This window comes from Limanda limanda, chromosome 12 (genome assembly GCF_963576545.1).
Source record: "Limanda limanda chromosome 12, fLimLim1.1, whole genome shotgun sequence".
In the NCBI taxonomy this organism is placed as follows: Eukaryota; Metazoa; Chordata; class Actinopteri; order Pleuronectiformes; family Pleuronectidae; genus Limanda; species Limanda limanda.
The window spans coordinates 19,870,608-19,892,140 of NC_083647.1; the positions used below are offsets into that span (position 1 = coordinate 19,870,608).

The 21,533-nt window shown below is 39.9% G+C and overlaps 2 gene segments (V, D, J or C); both read right to left on the reverse strand.

Annotated features, from left to right (window-relative positions):
• Window positions 1–1,898: 1,898 nt before the first annotated feature.
• Window positions 1,899–4,046, reverse strand: LOC133014959 (Ig kappa-b4 chain C region-like; the record flags this gene model as incomplete). The annotated part of the segment is given in 3 exon segments: window positions 1,899–2,197; window positions 2,975–3,053; window positions 3,990–4,046. Coding segments are annotated over 3 exon segments (435 nt in total), but the record flags the coding sequence as incomplete, so codon positions are not given.
• Window positions 4,047–5,013: 967 nt separating this feature from the next.
• LOC133014960 (immunoglobulin lambda constant 1-like) lies at window positions 5,014–6,539 on the reverse strand. The segment is given in 3 exon segments: window positions 5,014–5,336; window positions 6,119–6,197; window positions 6,510–6,539. Coding segments are annotated over 3 exon segments (432 nt in total).
• Window positions 6,540–21,533: the final 14,994 nt, after the last annotated feature.

Here is a 21,533-nt window from a genome sequence, read left to right on the forward strand (position 1 = left end):
TATCAGAGCTGCATGAAATGACTGATGTACATGGTGATGAAAAGGTTGAACAAGGAAAGAAAACAGAATCAGCCTCACACCATGATGGAGTTATTGATGATGGTGAACTGCCAGCAGAGGGCAGTGTGCATCGATTTAGAGACATGAAGGGATATTCCTGAGGGAGATAGTTACTCCCAGAGCAGCTTCCTGGCTTGAGTGTTAAGTCACAGTTGGATTTAGTTGAGGAAACAAAATAACGTGGTCAGATTTTGATACATATCTAGGTTTGGGATGAAATAGTCCATTAACAACAATCACATTCAAAGGTTTTCTGGTAATAAGCCTAGAAGACAAACTTCTCCCATGTGTGCAGACCAGAACTTTTCAAAGTCAGACACGGAAGTGAAAGTTCCTTCATGTGATGTCCACATGTTCTCACTCAGCGTCACCTCTTCCTCTGAGTTTCATAAAGACAGGTGCACTCAAATGTATTTTGCATGAATTTTATGCATCGCTGCTCCTCAGAGTTAAAGTCACACAGAGTCTGAACCGTTTTCAGGCACTCACACAGGAAACTGCATCAGGATGATGTTGACAGTAACTCTGAGTGTCATGCTGGTTTTTCTGAGTCAGGGTGAGAGATTTTGAACGTGGTGGAAATTAGTTTTCTTTATTTTCCTCCACAGGCTGTTGAAACTTTTTCCTCTGATGCTCTTTCCTTAATTTCTTATTTCAGAATCTGCTGCCAACAAATTTCTGACTCAGACTGACTCAGTCAAGTCTGTTAGTCTTGGAGGGACTGTGGACATCGGAGCCACAGGGAGTTCAGATATTGGTGCTGACCTCAGTTGGTACATTCAGAAACCTGGACAGGCTCCCAAGCTTCTTATTTACAAAGCATCAACTCTTAATTCAGGAACTCCCTCTCAATTCAGTGGCAGTAGATCAGGTTCTAGCTACACCTTAACCATCAGAGGTGTTCAGGCTGAAGATGTTGGAGATTATTACTGTCTCGGTGAACATGTCGGTGGAGTGTTCACACAGTGATTTAGAGCTGTACAAAAACCTCCCTCAGTTTGACTGAAGTGAAACTGGTCTGCTGCTGCTGCACAGAGAATAACTGGTCCAGTGAACACAACACAAGTCTTCAAGCAGAGGAATCGAAACACAACTGAAACAAACCACAAACACACTTCTCGTTTTGTATTCTCCTCATTCACTTCCCGCTCTGAAGTAATGACCGAACCTTCCACCGTACATCAGTCCAAACAAAAAGCTCCAGGTTATTGTTATAGATTTTGAAATAAATGCTTTAATGCTTCATATGTAGTATCCTCTACTGACGTGCAGAGAAGTGACACAACTGAAACCATCTCCTGACACTGCAATGATCCAGACTGGAGGTTTTGCAAAGTGTAAAATGTTGAAAGCAAAAAAACTTATAAATGCATAAACTTTTACTTCTGTCACTTATTGACAATAATATGAATTATGAGGAAAGTACTAATGTGATACTTTTGTGATTTTCACAATTTTGTTCAATGTTCATCTCAGAAGTCAGAAACATGGTTTTCATGCAGATCCACACAAGATAAATTACTGTCTAAGTAGAAGTAAAACACACATTCATATCATTTGCCACAGAAAAAAATAACACAGAAGCAGATGTTGGTGATGATATATTTTATTTCAGTAAAGTAAAAATAGAATTGTGAAAAACAAATGACATGAGAAAATGAATTATTTATTTTTGTTTCAAAAAAAGCACAATACAGCATTGGACTGTAATAATGAGTTGAAGAAAAGACATGAAGACATGCAGAGCTGCAGTAGAACACATGTAAATCAAACGGACCCACAGTAGAGCACAATGACTCCACCCGGTCGTCTCTCTACTCCGAGCAGAGGTCAGGGTCCAGGGTTTGAGCGACAGGGCTCTGTCCGTTCAGACTGGCCTCACAGCTCACTGAGCCCGCCTTCCTCCACTGCTCTGCAGGGAGGCTCATGGTGCTGCTCCAGCTGTAGTGGCCGGTTCCCCCCAGGACCATCGGGTTGTGAGACACCCCTGAGGACCTGATTCTGCCCCCCACCTTCCAGCCCAGGCTCCAGGCTGAGGGGAAGCCCCCGCTGGCCATACACACCAGAGTGGCAGTGCCCTGCTCCAGCTCCTCACTGGAGGGGGGGAGGAGGGTCAGGGTGGGCCGCACCACACCCACTGGAGGAGAGATAGGGGAGAAAAGACAAAGGGATGAGGATGAAGCAAAATGACGTTCAGGTTATTTCTTGTACGTTATAAAATGAAACAGAAGAACTTCTACTGTTGAACATCATTCACTCAGTGTCAGACCATCAGCCGCAGGATTCAAGTGTCAATGTGGTTGAGAAGGTTCACTGATAATGATTCTTGATGATTATTGAGGACGTCTTCACGTCTGTTTCTCAACGTGTGACAGTGAAGAACTCGTCCCTGAGATGATTTTCTTCTGTTTAAACTCACAGAGCTGAAACACTGGTGTGAAAACAGTTCAAACCTTTGTCGTCTGTTTCTTTCACTTCCTTTTCACCACATGAAGCGTGAACACAAAGCTGAGCTGATTCTACTGATAAAATCCTGTTTGTGTTCAACAACAGATTTTTGTGCCAAAATATGTTTGATAAATTAAAACTAATTGTTTTAAACAGTTTATGATTTAGTTTGTAGATTGGGCACATTCTATGTTAAAACGTTTTAAACATGTGAATAAAAATCACCATTGTACATGAAAATAGATTAAATATTTGTATTATGTTTCTATAAATGTATTATTCTACATAAACTGATTTCGACCAATACATTTTGATCTACATTTATTTTTCTCAGGATATGAGATTACTTCAGATTGATAAAAATTCAACAAAATTATCAGCCAGTCAATCTCTGTACTTGATCAAATTATTGTTCATTATTTGATAAAAGTTATAAATGCACAAAGTAAAAATCTCTTGTACTTACAGTCTTTGTCGAGTTTGGTTCCTCCACCGAAAGTCCACCACAGTGATACAGACTCATTAGGTGCTCGTACAAAAACCTCCTGCACCGTGAACAACAGTCTGTCCACTGAAGAGTCACTTTTTTCTGGTTAAACTACACAATTTACACTGAATATTTATATTGAGCTAATGTGGCTTGAAATTTCATCATCAAGATTTAATAATTAAAAAATAAATATATTTGTTTACATTTTTGTTACTTCTGAATATTAATAGAGAAACACTTGCTTTAACTTTAACTTTGTCATGAATTATTATTTCCAAGAAATAGTTTTACATCATTTGAAGGCTGTAAAACAAACAGGATGCTTCAAAAGAATTAAAACAGAATGTTTTAAAAATTCTACTGTACGTCTACTCACTCTGTAATTCAAGAGGAATGAAAAACACATATTTGCATCAATGAAAGTGACACAATTTGAATCCAGATGCTGACAACCCTCAATTCTGCTTCTTCATATTTTGTGTAAATCCAAACAGCAACGCTCCTGAGTTTGTGTCCCACGTCACCTTCAGTCCGCTCAGAGCAGAGGAATCATTTCCATAGAGAGGAGGCTTTGCATCGTCAGCTGATTCTCCACTGAACTGAGAAGCTTTATAGTCCTGGGACTCCAACTCTGCAGGACTCAGACCCGTCAGTCCACCACAACCACCATGACTCTCATCACCCTCCTCATCTGGACGCTGGCCTGCTGCAGCTTCACAGGTTCAGTCACTCAGCAGAATTTCAGACGTGATGCGCTGCCTGTTCTCTCTCTTCACCTCCGCTGATTAATGTATGATTTGTGTTTGTGTGCAGGATGCAGCGGCGAGATGACAGTGACTCAGCCTCCAGTCGTGACATTTACTCCAGGATCCACTGTAACTCTGACCTGTAACACCAACCCCAATTTTCATAGTAGTTATATGTCCTGGTACCAGCAGAAACCTGGACAGACTCCCAAGCTTCTTATATACCAAACAACAGTTCTTCATACAGGAACTCCCCCTCGATTCAGTGGCAGTGGCTCTGGTTCTAGCGCCACCTTAACCATCAGCGGTGGTCTGGCTGAAGATGTTGGAGATTATTACTGTGCTGGTGGTGTTGGCGATGGAAAGTTCACACAGTGATTTACAGTCGTACAAAAACCTTCCTCAGTTTGACTGAAGTGAAACTGGTCTGCTCCAGCTGCACAGAGAATAGCTGGTCCAGTGAACACAACACAAGTCTTCAAGCAGAGCGGCAATGAAGCTAAACACAACTGAAACAAATTCACAGTTTTAAATGTTCAGAAATCTCCAAACAAAGCCCCATGAAACCAACTTTGTCATTTTAGATTTTTTAGTTGAAGACTAGAACGTCTAAATGTGTGTGTAAGAAGAGCCTGAATTGTCTTTTAGATTATGTTACACTTCACCAATTAGTGATATGATTATTATTATAATCACACATTCAAAAGTGTATTACCTTTAAGCACTCACATATCAGAACATGGGTGGAACAGAACATATAATTAACTCTTATGCTAAATGTGCAATTTATCTTTAATTTCTCAGGTTTCATTATAAACTTTACTTCTGTCACTTACTGACAATACTATGAATTATGAGGAAAGTCCTACTATCTAGCAACGTGATACTTTTGTGATTTTCATCATTTTGTTCAATGTTCAACTCAGAAGTCAGAAACATGGTTTTCATGCAGATCCACACAAGATAAATTACTGTCTAAGTAGAAGTAAAACACAGATTTACATTCATATATTTTGCCGCAGAAAAAATAACACAAAAGCAGATGTTGGTGATGATACATTTTATTTTAGTAAAGTAAAAATAGAAATGTGAAAGACAAATGACATGAGAACATTACATATTTATTCTTGTTTCCAAAGTAGCACAATACAGCATTGGACTGTCATAATGAGTTGAAGAAAAGATATGAAGACATGCAGAGCTGCAGTAGAACACATGTAAATCGAACGGACCCACAGTAGAGCACAATGACTCCACCCGGTCGTCTCTCTACTCCGAGCAGAGGTCAGGGTCCAGGGTTTGAGCGACAGGGCTCTGTCCGTTCAGACTGGCCTCACAGCTCACTGAGCCCGCCTTCCTCCACTGCTCTGCAGGGAGGCTCATGGTGCTGCTCCAGCTGTAGTGGCCGGTTCCCCCCAGGACCATCGGGTTGTGAGACACCCCTGAGGACCTAATGCTGCCCCCCACCTTCCAGCCCAGGCTCCAGGCTGAGGGTAAGCCCCCGCTGGCCATACACACCAGAGTGGCAGTGCCCTGCTCCAGCTCTTCACTGGAGGGGGGGAGGAGGGTCAGGGTGGGCCGCACCACACCCACTGGAGGAGAGAGAGGGGAGAAAAGACAAAGGGATGAGGAAGAAGCAAAATGACGTACAGGTGATTTCTCGCATGTTATCAAATGAAACAGAAGAACTTCTACTGTTGAACATCATTCACTCAGTGTCAGACCATCAGCCGCAGGGTTCAAGTGTCAATGTGGCTGAGAAGGTTCACTGATAATGATTCTTGATGATTATTGAGGACGTCTTCACGTCTGTTTCTCAACGTGTGACAGTGAAGAACTCGTCCCTGAGATGATTTTCTTCTGTTTAAACTCACAGAGCTGAAACACTGGTGTGAAAACAGTTCAAACATTTAATATCTGTTTCTTTCACTTCCTTTTCACCACATGAAGCGTGAACACAAAGCTGAGCTGCATCTACTGATAGAATCCTGTTTTTGTTCAACATCTGATTTTTGCGCCAAAATATGTTATGGTCAATTCAAACTAAACATTTTTAAACAGTTAATGATTTAGTTTGAAACTTGAGCAAATTCTATTTCAACACATTTTAAACATGTGAATAAAACTCATCATTGTACATGAAAACAGATGAAACATTTGTAATATTATTTTTCTATAAATGTATTAATCTACATAAATTGATTACGATAAATAAATATTGATCTGCATTTATTTTTCTCAGGATATGAGATTACCTCAGATTGATAAAAATTCAACAAAATTATCAGCCAGTCAATCTCTGAACTTGATCAAAATATTGTTCATTATTTGATAAAAGTTATAAATGCACAAAGTAAAAATCTCTGGTACTTACAGTCTTTGTCGAGTGTGGTTCCTCCACCGAAAGTCCACCACAGTGATACAGACTCATTAGGTGCTCGTACAAAAACCTCCTGCACCGTGAACAACAGTCTGTCCACTGAAGACTCACTTTTTTCCGGTAAAACTACACATTTTACACTGAATATTTATATTCAGCTAATGTGGCTTGAAATATCATGAAGATTAAATAATTAAAAAATAAATATATTTGTTAACATTTTTGTAACTTCTGAATATTAATAGAGAAAAACTTGATTTGACTTAGTCATGAATTATTATTTCCAAAAAATAGATTGACATCATTTGAGGGCTGTAAAACAAACAGGATGCTTCAAAAGAATTAAAACAAAATGTTTTAAAAATTCAATTGTACGTCTACTCACTCTGTAATTCAAGGGGAATGTAATACACATATTTGCATCAATGAAAGTGACACAATTTAATCCAGATGCTGACGACCCTCAATTCTGCTTCTTCATATTTTAGTGTAAATCCAAACAGCAACGCTCCTGAGTTTGTGTCCCACGTCACCTTCAGTCCTCTCAGAGCAGAGGAATCATTTCCATAGAGAGGAGGCTTTGCATCGTCAGCTGATCCTCCACTGAACTGAGAAGCTTTATAGTCCTGTGACTCCAACTCTGCAGGACTCAGACCCGTCAGTCCACCACAACCACCATGACTCTCATCACCCTCCTCATCTGGACGCTGGCCTGCTTCAGCTTCACAGGTTCAGTCACTCAGCAACATTTCAGACGTGATGCTCTGCGTGTTCTCTCTCTTCACCTCCGCTGATTAATATATGATTTGTGTTTGTGTGCAGGATGCAGCGGCCAGATGACTGTGACTCAGCCTCCAGTCGTGACATTTACTCCAGGATCCACTGTCACTCTGACCTGTAACACCAACCCCAATTTTCATAGTAGTTATATGTCCTGGTACCAGCAGAAACCTGGACAGGCTCCCAAACTTCTTATATACCATACAACAGCTCTATATTCAGGAATTTCATCTCGATTCAGTGGCAGTGGCTCTGGTTCTAGCTCCACCTTAACCATCACCGGTGGTCTGGCTGAAGATGTTGGAGACTATTACTGTGCTGGTGGTGTTGGCGATGCGAAGTCCACACAGTGATTTAGAGCCGTACAAAAACCTCCCTCAGTTTGATTGAAGTGAAACTGGTCTACTGCAGCTGCACAGAGAATAACTGGTCCAGTGAACACAACACAAGTCTTCAAGCAGAGCGGCAATGAAGCTAAACACAAATTAAACAAACTCGCAGTTTTAAATGTTCAGATATCTCCAAACAAAGCCCAATGAAACCAACCTTGTCAAATATATATTTTCTACTTTATTTACTAGACTTCATTACTTTACTATCATTAAGGTGGATGCACAGTTCTGCACTTTTCATTTTGACTATATAATATTTGTTTGAAGATTGTAGTGATGTAGTTCATGTGTTTCTTTGTACGGGGGTGTTTGGGTCAATGTAGGCTCCCCAGGTCCCTTTTGCCTGAGGCCCCTAAAGTCCCATGAAACGCCCCTGGAGTCCCACAAATGAGTTTTCATGGTGATTCTCTGGCGGAGCAGTGAACGCTGCGTTGACCGGCCCAGTTGCACGTGTTGTAAACGGAGCTGTATCGTAAAAAACCTGCCTCAACTAGTTGCTCTACAGAATGAGTTCTAACAGAAAACTACAATAAACACAGAGAATATATATACGATGTATTATAAAACACATTAAGCTCATACGTCCAGCACATCCTGCAAGTTTAAAACCAGAATAATTAGAAAATTGTTGTTATTTATCAATTTCATTTGATGACTTATTGTTCCCAGATATTTATTTATCAACTTGAATTGTCATTTAGATTCTGTTGCACTTTATCAAATAGTGATGTGTTGATTATTATAATCAGACATTCAAAAGTGTATTATCATTAAGCACTCACACATCAGAACATGGATGGAACAGAATATATTATTAACTCTGATGCTAAATTTGTAATTTCCCTCATAGGGTGCATTTGTCAAGACCTGCATGCTAAAGGCAGCCGAGCTAGTGTCCTGACAAGCAACAAGCTTAAGCTAACATAAGCTTATCGAGGCCTACAGTGACGGAGAGAGTTGAAGAACTTTCTGGTGATTTGAAGAGTCAACTAAAAGACAAGGTTAAGTCCTTCATCGCATTCTCTATTGCTCTCGACGAGAGCACTGACGTGACCGATATAGCCCAATTAGCGATATTTATTCACCGAGCGGGTGTATCCCTGAATGTCACTGAGGAGTTTGTGTCAGTCGTGCCAATGACAGACACCACCACAGCTAACGACTTGTTTGTTAGCCTTGTCAGGGCCCTGGACAAACTGGAGGTGGGCTGGAGTAGCGCTGTCAGTGTGGTTACCGACGGTGCGCCTTCTATGATAGGAAGAAAGGCAGGACTAGTTGTGAAGTTGAGAGAAAAGGTAAATGCGGCTAATCCAGAGCAAGTATTCTGGAACTTTCACTGTGTACTGCACCAAGAGGCTTTGTGCTGAAAGAGTCTGAAAATGGACCATATCACGCATGTTATTGACACTGTGAATTTTATCAGGGCCAGAGGACTTAACCATAAGCAATTCGATGCTTTTTTATTGGAAAACGACATTCATCATGGCTTTCCCTATCACACCGATGTGCGTTGGTTGAGCCGAGGCGCAGTGCTCACCCATTTCTACAAATTACGCACAGAGATAGCCTAGTTCATGCAGGGTAAAGGGAAGCCAGTGGTGGAATTGGATGACCCAGAATGGACCAGGGATCTTGCCTTTTTAGTGGACATTACGGAACAACTAAATGTGTTGAATGTTACTATGCAGGGCTGCAACAAACTCGTCACAGAGTATTATGATAGTGTTCGTGCTTTTCAAAGTAAACTGGCATTTTGGAAGACGTAGCTTTACAAGCTCAATGCAGCCCACTTCCCCTGTCTAAAATCTCAGCCTGTCAATCATCAGAGTATGGACAAGGACGCAAACTTGCTTTCCGGACTCAGGCATGAGTTTGACAATCAATTCACCGTTTTTACTGAACTGGAAAAAGAACTTTGAGCTTTTTCAATCTCCATTCACCATTGACGCTTCCGAGGTCCTGGAGGTGATCCAAATAGAAGTGATGGACTGCAGTGTTGCGCGCCGTTGAAGGATAATTACGCATCTGTTGCAAGCGAATCATTCTCACTCACACTACTCCCCTCCTCCGCTCCCTTCACTGGTTACCAGTGGCTGCCCGCATCACTTTCAAAACTTTAGTACTTGCGTACTGTGCTGTGAACGGATCGGGTCCAGTCTTTATCCAGGACATGGTCAAACCTCACACCCCAGCCCGTGCACTCCGCTCTGCATCTGCCAATCAGCTTGTTGCTCCCTCACTGCAAGCTAAACACTCAACAACATCACGACTGTTTGCTGTCCTGGCTCCTAAATGGTGGAATGAGCTCCCCATTGACATCAGGAAAGAAAGTCTACACATCCTTCGCCTCAAACTAAAAACACTCCTCTTCCGACTTTACCTTGAATAAAAGTTTAAACAAACAGATTAGTAGCACTTAAATGGCACTTAATTATAGCACTTTGTAGTTTGACTTTCTTGAAGAAATTCTACTTTCTTGATTCTTGATGTTCTGGGTTTGTACCCTCATGGTTGAATGCACTTATTGTAAGTCATTAATCATGGTGAACTGCCAGCAGAGGGCAGTGTGCATCTACTTAGAGACATGAAGGGATATTCCTGAGGGAGAGAATTACTCCCAGAGCAGCTTCCTGGCTTCAGTGTTCAGTCGAAGTTAGATTTAGTTGAGTAAACAAAATCACTTTGTTAGATTTTTATACATTTCGTGTGATGAAATGTCCATTAACAACAATAACATTAAAATGTTTTTCTGTTGAAAAGCCTTGAAGACAAACTTCTCCCATGTGTGCAGACCAGAACTTTTCAAAGTCAGACACGGAAGTGAAAGTTCCTTCATGTGATGTACACTTGTTCTCACTCACTGTCACCTCTTCCTCTCAGTTTCATGAAGCCAGGTGCACTCAAATGTATTTTGCATGAATTGTATGCATCGCTGCTCCTCAGAGTTAAAGTCACACAGAGTCTGAACATGAGATGAGGCTGAGGTGGTGGTGGTGGGGGGGCTTAGAACATAAACTTTATTACTTCATTATCATTTTCGTGGATGCACAGGTCTGCACATTTATAATTTTGATGATAAAATATTTGTTAACATCTTTGTTACTTCTGAACATTAAGAGACAACAAGTTGATTTAATTGTCATGAATTAAAATTTAAAAAAGATGTTTGACATTTTTGAAAGCTGAAAAATAAACAGGATGCTTCAAAAGAATTAAAACAAAATGTTTTAAAAATTCAATTGCACGTTTACTCACTATGTAATTCAAAGGAATGAAATACACATATTTGCATCAATAAAAGTGACACATTTTGAATCCAGATGCTGACAACCCTGAATTCTGTTTCTTCATATTTAGTGTAAATCCAAACTGCAACACTCCTGAGTTTGTGTCCCATGTCACCTTCAGTCCGCTCAGAGCAGAGGAATCATTTCCATAGAGAGGAGGCTTTGCATCGTCAGCTGATCCTCCACTGAACTGAGAAGCTTTATAGTCCTGTGACTCCAACTCTGCAGGACTCAGACCCGTCAGTCCACCACAACCACCATGACTCTCATCACCCTCCTCATCTGGACGCTGGCCTGCTGCAGCTTCACAGGTTCAGTCACTCAGCAACATTTCAGACGTGATGCGCTGCCTGTTCTCTCTCTTCACCTCCGCTGATTAATGTATGATTTGTGTTTGTGTGCAGGATGCAGCGGCCAGATGACTGTGACTCAGCCTCCAGTCGTGACATTTACTCCAGGATCCACTGTCACGCTGACCTGTCAAACCAACCCCAGTATTTATAATAGTTATTATATGTCCTGGTACCAGCACAAACCGGGACAGGCTCCCAAGCTTCTTATATACTATACATCAACTCTTCAATCAGGAATTCCCTCTCGATTCAGTGGCAGTGGCTCTGGTTCTAGCTTCACCTTAACCATTAGCAGTGTTCAGGTTGAAGATTTTGGAGATTATTACTGTGCTGGCAGTCATGATAGCTATCGGTTCACACAGTGATTCAGAGCCGTACAAAAACCTCCCTCAGTTTGACTGAAGTGAAACTGGACAGCTGCAGCTGCACAGAGAATAACTGGTCCAGTGAACACAACACAAGTCTTCAAGCAGAGCGGCAATGAAGCTAAACACAACTGAAACAAACTCACATTTTTAAATGTTCATAGATCTCCAAACAAAGCCCCATGAAACCAACTTTGTCATTTTAGATTTTTGGTTGAAGACTAGAACGTCTTAATGTGTGTAAGAAGAGCCTGAGAGGGGCGGGGGGGTTGAACATAAACTTTATTATTTCACTGTCATTTACGTGGAAGCACAGGTCTGCACTTTTTTAATTTTGACTATATAATATTTGTTTGAAGATTGTAATAATGTGGTTCATGTGTTTCTTCGTAGGGGGGTGTTTGGGTCAATGTAGGCTCCCCAGGTCCCTTTTGCCTGAGGCCCCTAAAGTCCCTTGAAACGCCCCTGGAGTCCCACAAATGAGTTTTCATGGTGATTCTCTGGCGGAGCAGTGAACGCTGCGTTGACCGGCCCAGTTGCACCTGTTGTAAACGGAGCTGTATCGTAAAAAACCTGCCTCAACTAGTTGCTCTACAGAATGAGTTCTAACAGAAAACTACAATAAACACAGAGAATATATACGATGTATTATAAAACACAATAAGCTCACACAACCAGCACATCCTGCAAGTTTAAAACCAGAATAATCTCACAATTGTGGTTATTTATCAATTTCATTGGATGACCTAATGTTGCCAGCTATTTATTTATCGACTTTGATAGTCATTTAGATTCTGTTACACTTCATCAAATAGTGATATGATGATTATTATAATCACACATTTAAAAGTTCATTACCATTAAGCACTCACACATCTGAACATTGATGGAACAGATATATAATTAACTCTTATGCTAAATGTGTAATTTCCCTTTACACTTTTACTTCTGTCACTTATTGACAATAATAGGAATTATGAGGAAAATCCAGCAAACTACTAATGAAATACTTTTGTGATTTTCATCATTTTGTTCAATGTTCAACTCAGAAGTCAGAAACATGGTTTTCATGCAGATCCACACAAGAGAAATTACTGTCTAAGTAGAAGTAAAACACAGATTTACATTAATATCTTTTGCTGCAGAAAAAATAAAACGGAAGCAGTTGTTGGTGATGATATATTTTATTTTAGTAGAGTAAAAATAGAAAAGTGAAAAACAAATGACATTAGAAGATGAAATAGTAATTCTTGTTTCAAAAGAAGCACAATACAGCATTTGACTGTCATAATGAGTTGAAGAAAGGACATGAAGACATGCAGAGCTGCAGTAGAACACATGTAAATCAAACGGACCCACAGTAGAGCACAATGACTCCACCCGGTCGTCTCTCTACTCCGAGCAGAGGTCAGGGTCCAGGGTTTGAGCGACAGGGCTCTGTCCGTTCAGACTGGCCTCACAGCTCACTGAGCCCGCCTTCCTCCACTGCTCTGCAGGGAGGCTCATGGTGCTGCTCCAGCTGTAGTGGCCGGCCCCCCCCATCAGCCGCAGGGTTCAAGTGTCAATGTGGCTGAGAAGGTTCACTGATAATGATTCTTGATGATTATTGAGGACGTCTTCACGTCTGTTTCTCAACGTGTGACAGTGAAGAAACACTGCTACCACTACTGAAACACTGGTGTGAAAACAGTTCAAACCTTTGTCGTCTGTTTCTTTCACTTCCTGTTCACCACATGAAGCGTGAACACAAAGCTGAGCTGCATCAACTGATAAAACCCTATTTGTGTTTAACATCTGATTTTTGTGCCAAAATATGTTTGATCAATTCAAACTAAACATTTTTAAAACAGTTTATGATTAAGTTTTGAAGCTTGAGCAAATTCTACTTTAAAATGTTTTAAACATGGGAATTTAAATGATAATTTTACATGAAAAAAGATGAAACATTTGTTTTAGTATGTTTCCATAAATGTATTAATCTACATAAACTGATTTCGACCAAAACATTTTGATCTACATTTCTTTTTCTCAGGATATGAGATTACCTCAGATTTATAAAAATTCAACAAAATTATCAGCCAGTCAATCTCTGAACTTGATAAAATTCCTGTTCATTATTTGATAAAAGTTATAAATGCAAAAAGTAAAAATCTCTGGTACTTACAGTCTTTGTCGAGTTTGGTTCCTCCACCGAAAGTGTACCACAGTGATACAGACTCATTAGGTGCTCGTACAAAAACCTCCTGCACCGTGAACAACAGTCTGTCCACTGAAGACTCACTTTTTTCTGGTAAAACTACACAATTTACACTAAATAAATATATTGAGCTATTGTGACTTGAAATTTCATGAAGATTTATTAATTAAAAAATATATAATTGTTAACATTTTTCAAAAAAATTTATTTAACTTTGTCATGAATTAATATTTCAAAAATACAGTTTGACTTCATTTGAAGCTGTAAAACAAACAAGATGCTTCAAAATAATTTTTTTTTTTTTTTTAAATTCAATTGCATGTTTACTCACTCTGTGATTCAAGGCTAATGAAATACACATATTTGCATCAATGAAAGTGACACAATTTGAATCCAGATGCTGATGACCCTCAATTCTGCTTCTTCATATTAAGAGTAAATCCAAACAGCAATGCTCCTGAGTTTGTGTCCCACGTCACCTTCAGTCTGCTCAGAGCAGAGGAATCATTTCCATAGAGAGGAGGCTTTGCATCGTCAGCTGATCCTCCACTGAACTGAGAAGCTTTATAGTCCTGTGACTCCAACTCTGCAGGACTCAGACCCGTCAGTCCACCACAACCACCATGACTCTCATCACCCTCCTCATCTGGACGCTGGCCTGCTGCAGCTTCACAGGTTCAGTCACTCAGCAACATTTCAGACGTGATGCGCTGCCTGTTCTCTCTCTTCACCTCTGCTGATTAATGTATGATTTGTGTTTGTGTGAAGGATGCAGCGGCGAGATGACTGTGACTCAGCCTCCAGTCGTGACATTTACTCCAGGATCCACTGTCACTCTGACCTGTAACACCAACCCCAGTTTTCATAGTACTTGTATGTCCTGGTACAAGCAGAAACCTGGACAGGCTCCCAAGCTTCTTATATACCAAACAACAGCTCTATATTCAGGAACTCCCTCTCGATTCAGTGGCAGTGGCTCTGGTTCCAGCTCCACCTTAACCATCAATGGTGTTCAGGCTGAAGATGTTGGAGATTATTACTGTGTCGGTGGTCTTTGCGATGGAATGTTCACACAGTGATTTAGAGCCGTACAAAAACCTCCCTCAGTTTGACTGAAGTGAAACTGGTCTGCTACAGCTGCACAGAGAATAACTGGTCCAGTGAACACAACACAAATCTTCAAGCAGAGCGACAATCAAGCTAAACACAACTGAAACAAACTCACAGTTTTAAATGTTCAAAAAATGAACTTAAACTTAATTACTTCACTATCCTGTACGTGGATGCACATGTCTGCACTTTTTAAATTTTGACTATATAATATTTGTTTGAAGATTGTTGTGATGTGGTTCATGTGTGTCTTTGTAGTGGGGTGTTTGTGTCAATGTAGGCTCCCCTTTTGCCTTAGGCCCCTAAAGTCCCTTGAAACGCCCCTTGAGTCCCACAAATGAGTTTTCATGGTGATTCTCTGGCGGAGCAGTGAACACTGCGTTGACCGGCCCAGTTGCACGTATTGTAAACGGATCTATATTGTAAAAAACCTGCCTTAACTAGTTGCTCTACAGAGTGAGTTCTAACAGAAAACTACAATAAACACAGAGAAATTTGAATTTGAATATATACAATGTATTATAAAACACATTAAGCTCATACAACCAGCACATCCTGCAAATTTAAAACCAGAATAAACAGATAATTTTGTTTATTTATCAATTTTATTTGATGACTAAATGTTCCCAGATATTTATTCATCGACTTTATCTGTCATTTAGATTCTGTTACACTTCATCAATTAGTGATATGATGATTATTATAATCACACATTCAAAAGTGTATTACCATTAAGCACCAACACATCAAAACATGGATGGAACAGAATATCTAATTAACTCTTATGCTAAATGTGTAATATCCCTTTAATTTCTCACGTTTGATTATAAGCTTTTACTTCGGTCACTTATTGACAATAATAATAATTATGAGGAAAGTCCTACAAACTACTAATGTGATACATTTATGATTTTCATTTTTTTTTTGAACGTTCAACTCAGATGTCAGAAACATGGTTTTCATGCAGATCCACACAGAATAAATTACTGTCTAGAAAGAAGTAAAACACAGATTTACATTAATATCTCTGGCCGCAGAAATCATTTAACGGAAGCAGATGTTGGTGATGATATATTTTATTTTAGTAAAGTAAAAATAGAAATGTGAAAAACAGATGACATGAGAAGATGAAATATTTATTCCTGTTTCAAAAGTAGCACAATACAGCATTGGACTGTCATAATGAGTTGAAAAAAAGACATGAAGACATGCAGATTGTCTATAGATTCTACATATTTTATAAAGACTGTCTTCGTCTTTATAGAGACTCTTTATTAATATATTATTAATATTTTATCATATTTTATATATAGCTGTTATATTATAAATATATTCCTGAGACAGTCATTAGACTGTATTTAAATCAATATAGACCTTATATATCATTATACATTAATCAGACTGTCTATACCTTCATATGCCAGACTGGACTATTGTAATTCATTATTATCAGGCTCCAGCAGTAAGTCGTTAAAGACTCTGCAGCTTGTCCAAAATGCCGCCGCACGTGTCCTCACGAGGACCAAGAAAATAGACACATTTCTCCAGTATTAGCATCGCTACACTGGCTTCCGGTTAAATCTAGAATATAATTAAAAATTCTCCTCCTCACCTTCAAGGTCCTAAATAAAATGGCTCCATTGTACCTCAAAGAGCTGTTATTACCTTATCGGCCCACTAGAGCACTCCACTCCCAGAATTCAGGCTTACTTGTCGTCCCTAAAGTCTCTAAAAGTAGAATAGGAGCCAGAGCTTTCAGCCATGAAGCCCCTCTCCTGTGGAATAATCTCTCACTTCCTGTTCGGGAATCAGACACCATCTGTATGTTTAAGAGTAGGCTGAAAACCTTCCTTTTTGATAAGGTATATAGTTAGAGCTGGTCCAGGCTTGTCTTAGTTCTGCTCTTAGTTAGACCTGCTATAGGTCTAGAAGGTCCATAACATCAACTGGTGGTATGCATTAATTAGTGCGGCAGAACGTAACTTGTCATATGTTCTAAAATGGGAAGCATTTAGTTTAAAAAGGCATAGAGGTAATGATGTCTGATCAACTGAGTGGGCCACATGGCTTTCGTAGTACTGCCATACAAACCAGTAGCCGGTCAGATTTACCTTGAGCCTCAGTGTACCCTCAAGTTCGGCCTGTATAATTGATTAAAAGGCAAAAACACCTGATGACGCTAAGGTGCAAAAGGAATTTATGACACATGACACACGGAGCTTCTCTTTCCAGCTTCTCCTTCCTCTTCTCAAATCATTATCACATAAAAGTAATTCATATCTCAACAACACATGTTACTGACTTGACTTCTTCCCCAGAGTCCCTTTGCCTTATCGCCTGCAGATCCAGATCCGCAGCTGTGGCCACATCACTGATTACGATCTGTGGATCGCGTATCAGAGATTGTAATGGTGGATCCAGTTTGGCGTATTCTGTATCATGCTTTCTGATCGTAATAATAATAATGGCGGATCCTTTATCGTTGGCATCTGATAACGGTGGTGGACCACGACCGATGTGGCAGCTGATGATGGATCCTAATTGGCGGCAGTGGACAATGACTTTGGACTAAAGTGGCATCCGATCTTGATGGTGGATCATGATCTTGCTGGCTGCTGACCATAGACTATGATTGCAGCAGGACTGCTTGATACGTAATATTTCTCCCCGGACACTTGGTCATTGCTGACAATGATCCATCAATTCATTGACCTTCAGTTATCCTTCAAACATGTTTACCCTTATCAATGCTTCTTAAACCTTTATCCTGATGATGTTCTCCTCTACACTTGACATCTATTGCACTTCTGTCCGTCCTGGGAGACGGATCCCTCACATGTGGCTCTCTCTGAGGTTTCTACTTCCTTTTTAAACTGTTAAAAGGGCTTTTAGTAGTTTTTCCTTACTCTAGTTGAGGGTTAAGGACAGAGGATGTCACACCATGTTAAAGCAATATGAGACAAATTATGATTTGTGAATATGGGCTATGAGGCCCCTAAAGTCCCTTGAAACGGCTCTGGAGTCCCACAAATGAGTTTTCATGGTGATTCTCTGGCGGAGCAGTGAACGCTGCGTTGACCGGCCCAGTTGCACGTGTTGTAAACGGAGCTGTATCGTAAAAAACGATATTTATTTATCGACTTTAATTGTCATTTAGATTCTGTTACACTTCATCAAATAGTGATATGATTATTATTATAATCAAACATTCAAAAGTGTATTACCATTAAGCACTCACACATCAGAACATGGATGGAACAGAATATCTTCTTAACTCTGATGCTAAATGTGTAATTTCCCTTTAATTTGTCACGTTTCATTTTAAACTTTTACTTCAGTCACTTATTGATAATATTATGAATTATGAGCAAAGTCCTACAAATTTCTAATGTGATACTTTTGTGATTTTCATCATTTTGTTCAATTTTCAACTCTGAAGTCAGGAACATGGTTTTCATGCAGATCCACACAAGATAAATTGCTGTCTAAGTAGAAGTAAAACACAAATTTACATTAATATCTTTTGCGGCAGAAAAAAATTAACACAGAGGCAGATGTTAGTGATGATACATTTTATTTTAGCAAAGGAAAAATAGAAATGTGAAAAACAAATGACATGAAAACATGATATATTTATTCTTGTTTAAAAAGTAGCACAATACAGCATTTGACTGTCATAATGAGTTGAAGAAAATACATGAAGACATGCTGATTGTCTATAGATTCTACATATTTTATATAGACTGTCAACCTATATAACCTGTATCCTTAAATAGTAATCAGACTGTATGTATATCTCGATATATACTGCACATATATTTGCATTTATAATCAATAGACTGAGTTTACATCTGTATATACCTTCTATGTCATTATATAGTAATCACACTGTCTATATCTTTACATAAACTACATGAAGTGCTGTGCAAAGTTTTAGGCATGTGTGAAAAAATGCTGTAAGCTAAGAATGCTTTGAAAAGTGGAAGTGTTTACAGTTTATTTTCATCAATTAACAAAAGGGAGCGAACAACAGAAAAATCTAAATCAAATCAATATTTGGTGTTACTACCCTTTGCCTTCAAACCAGCATCAGTTATTATAGGTTCACTTGCACAAAGTCAGGGATTTTGTAGGATTATAGTCAGGTGTATGATCAACCAATTATACCAAACAGGTGCTAATGATCATCAATTTCAAATGTAGGTTGAAACATAGTCATTAACTGAAACAGAAACAGCTGTGTAGGAGGCTTTAAACTGGGTGAGGAACAAACTCTGCTTCCAATGTGAGGTTGTGAAAGATAGTTTGATGTCACAGGTTATACACCATTGCAAGACTGAGGTAGTTATACTGCATCAGCAAGGTCTCTCCCAGACAAAGATTCCAAAGCAGACTGGGGTTTCCAGATGTGCTGTTCAAGCTCTTTTGAAGAAGCACAAAGAAACGGGCAACGTTGAGGATCACTGACGCAATGGTCGGCCAAGGAAATTTAGTGCAGCAGATGAAAAATACATCAAGCTTATTTCCCTTCGAAATCGTAAGATGTCCAGCAGTGCCACCCGCTCGGAACTGGCAGAAACAAGTGGGACCCATGTACACCCATCTACTCTCCGGAGAAGTCTGATCAGAAGTAATCTTCATGGAAGAGCTGCAGCCAAAAAGCCATACCTCTGACATGGAAACAAGGCCAAGAGACTCAACTATGCATGAAAATATAGGAACTGGGGTGCAGAAAAATGGCAGCAGGTGCTCTGGACTGATGATTCAAAAGTTGAAATATTTGGCTGTAGAAGAAGGCAGTTTGTTCGCCGAAGGGCTGGAGAGCGGTACAATAATGAGTGTCTGCAGGCAACAGTGAAGCATGGTGGAGGTTCCTTGCAAGTTTGGGGCTGCATTTCTGCAAATGGAGTTGGAGATTTGGTCAGGATTAATGGTATCCTCAATGCTGAGGAACACAGGCAGATGCTTATCCGTCATGCAATACATCAGGGAGGCGTATGATTGGCACCAAATTTATTCTGCAGCAGGACAACGACCCCAAACATACAGCCAATGTCATTAAGAACTATCTTTAGCGTAAAGAAGAACAAGAAGTCCTGGAAGTGATGGTATGGCCCCTACAGAGCCCTGATCTCAACATCATCGAGTCTGTCTAGGATTACATGAAGAGACAGAAGGATTTGAGGAAGCCTACATCCACAGAACATCTGTGGTTAGTTCTCCAAGACGTTTGGAACAACCTACCAGCTGAGTTCCTTCAAAAACTGTGTGCAAGTCTACCTAGACGAATTGAAGCTGTTTTGAAGGCAAAGGGTGGTCACACCAAATATTGATTTGATTTAGATTTCTCTTCTGTTCATTCACTGCATTTTGTTAATTGCCGAAAACAAACTGTTAATACTTTAATAGCATTTTTTCTCACCTGCCTAAAACTCTTGCACAGTACTGTATATTATAAAATAAATCAATTATTTAGATAATCAAAAGTAATGTATTTAAATCTATATAGACCTTATATATCATTATATAGTAATCAGACTGTCTATACCTTCATATAGACAGTCTATCTAACTAAGGTCTCTTTAGGCCTCATGATGCATTTTGCAGCTCTTTTAATTCACATCGTTTTATCTTTATTAGCAGATGAAGTTTGCTCAGTTTTTATTGATTTGACATGTTACATTATTTTTTTTCACAAAGTTTTCGAATGAGCCTAAAACTCGTAAACTTCACTGTTACATTTAGTCTGATTGATACTCAGAGTAATTTCTCAGAGGGTGAGAGTACTTAAATAAAACAGAGGCCTGGGGTCACTGAGGTCAAATGATGCGTACTTACTTACTTTTTCCCTAATATCAGAGCTGCATGAAATGACTGATGTACATGATGATGAAAAGGTTGAACAAGGACAGAAACTTGAGACACAACACCGTGTTAGACCCCATCCAGATTGCTATGAACCTGGGTGTGACACTCGGCAGGCAACTCTCCCTTACGGCCAACATTACTGCAACAACACGTTCCTGTAGATTCATGCTGCACAACATCAGGAGAATACGTCCCCTTCTCACTCAGAAGATGGAGCAGGTTCTGGTCCAGGCTCTGGTCATCTCACCTAGAGACTATTGCAACTCCCTCCTGGCAGGTCTACCTGCTAGTGTCATCCGACCTCTGCAGCTCATCCAGAATGCAGCAGCTCCACTGGTCTTTAACCTAAATTCACTCACACTGCTCCCCTCCTCCGCTCCCTTCACTGGTTACCAGTGGCTGCGAGTTTGTTTCAAAACATTAGTACTTGCATACCGTGCTGTGAACGGATCGGGTCCAGTCTACATCCAGGACATAGTCAAACCTCACACCCCAGCCCGTTCACTCCGCTCTGCATCTGCCAATCGGCTTTTTGCTCCCTCACTTCGAGCTAAACACTCAACAACATCACGACTGTTTGCTGTCCTGGCTCCTAAATGGTGGAATGAGCTCCCCATTCACATCAGGACAGAAAGTCTACACATCCTCTGACGCAAACTAAAAACATACATCTTCAGACTATACCTTGAATGAAAGTTTAAACAAACACATTAGTAGAACTTAAATGGCACTTAATTATAGCACTTTGTAGTTTGGCTTTCTTGAAGAAATTCTACTGATGGCTGAATGCACTTATTGTAAGTCGCTTTGGATAAAAGCATCAGCTAGATGAAATGTAATATAAAACAAAATCAGCCTCACACCATGATGGAGTTATTGATGATGGTGAACTGCCAGCAGGGGACAGTGTGCATCTACTTTGAGACATGAAGGGATATTCATGAGGGAGAGAGTTACTCCCAGAGCAGCTTTCTGGCTTCAGTGTTCAATCGCAGTTGGATTTAGTTGAGGAAACAAAATCACTTGGTTAGATTTTGATACATTTCTTGGTTTGGGA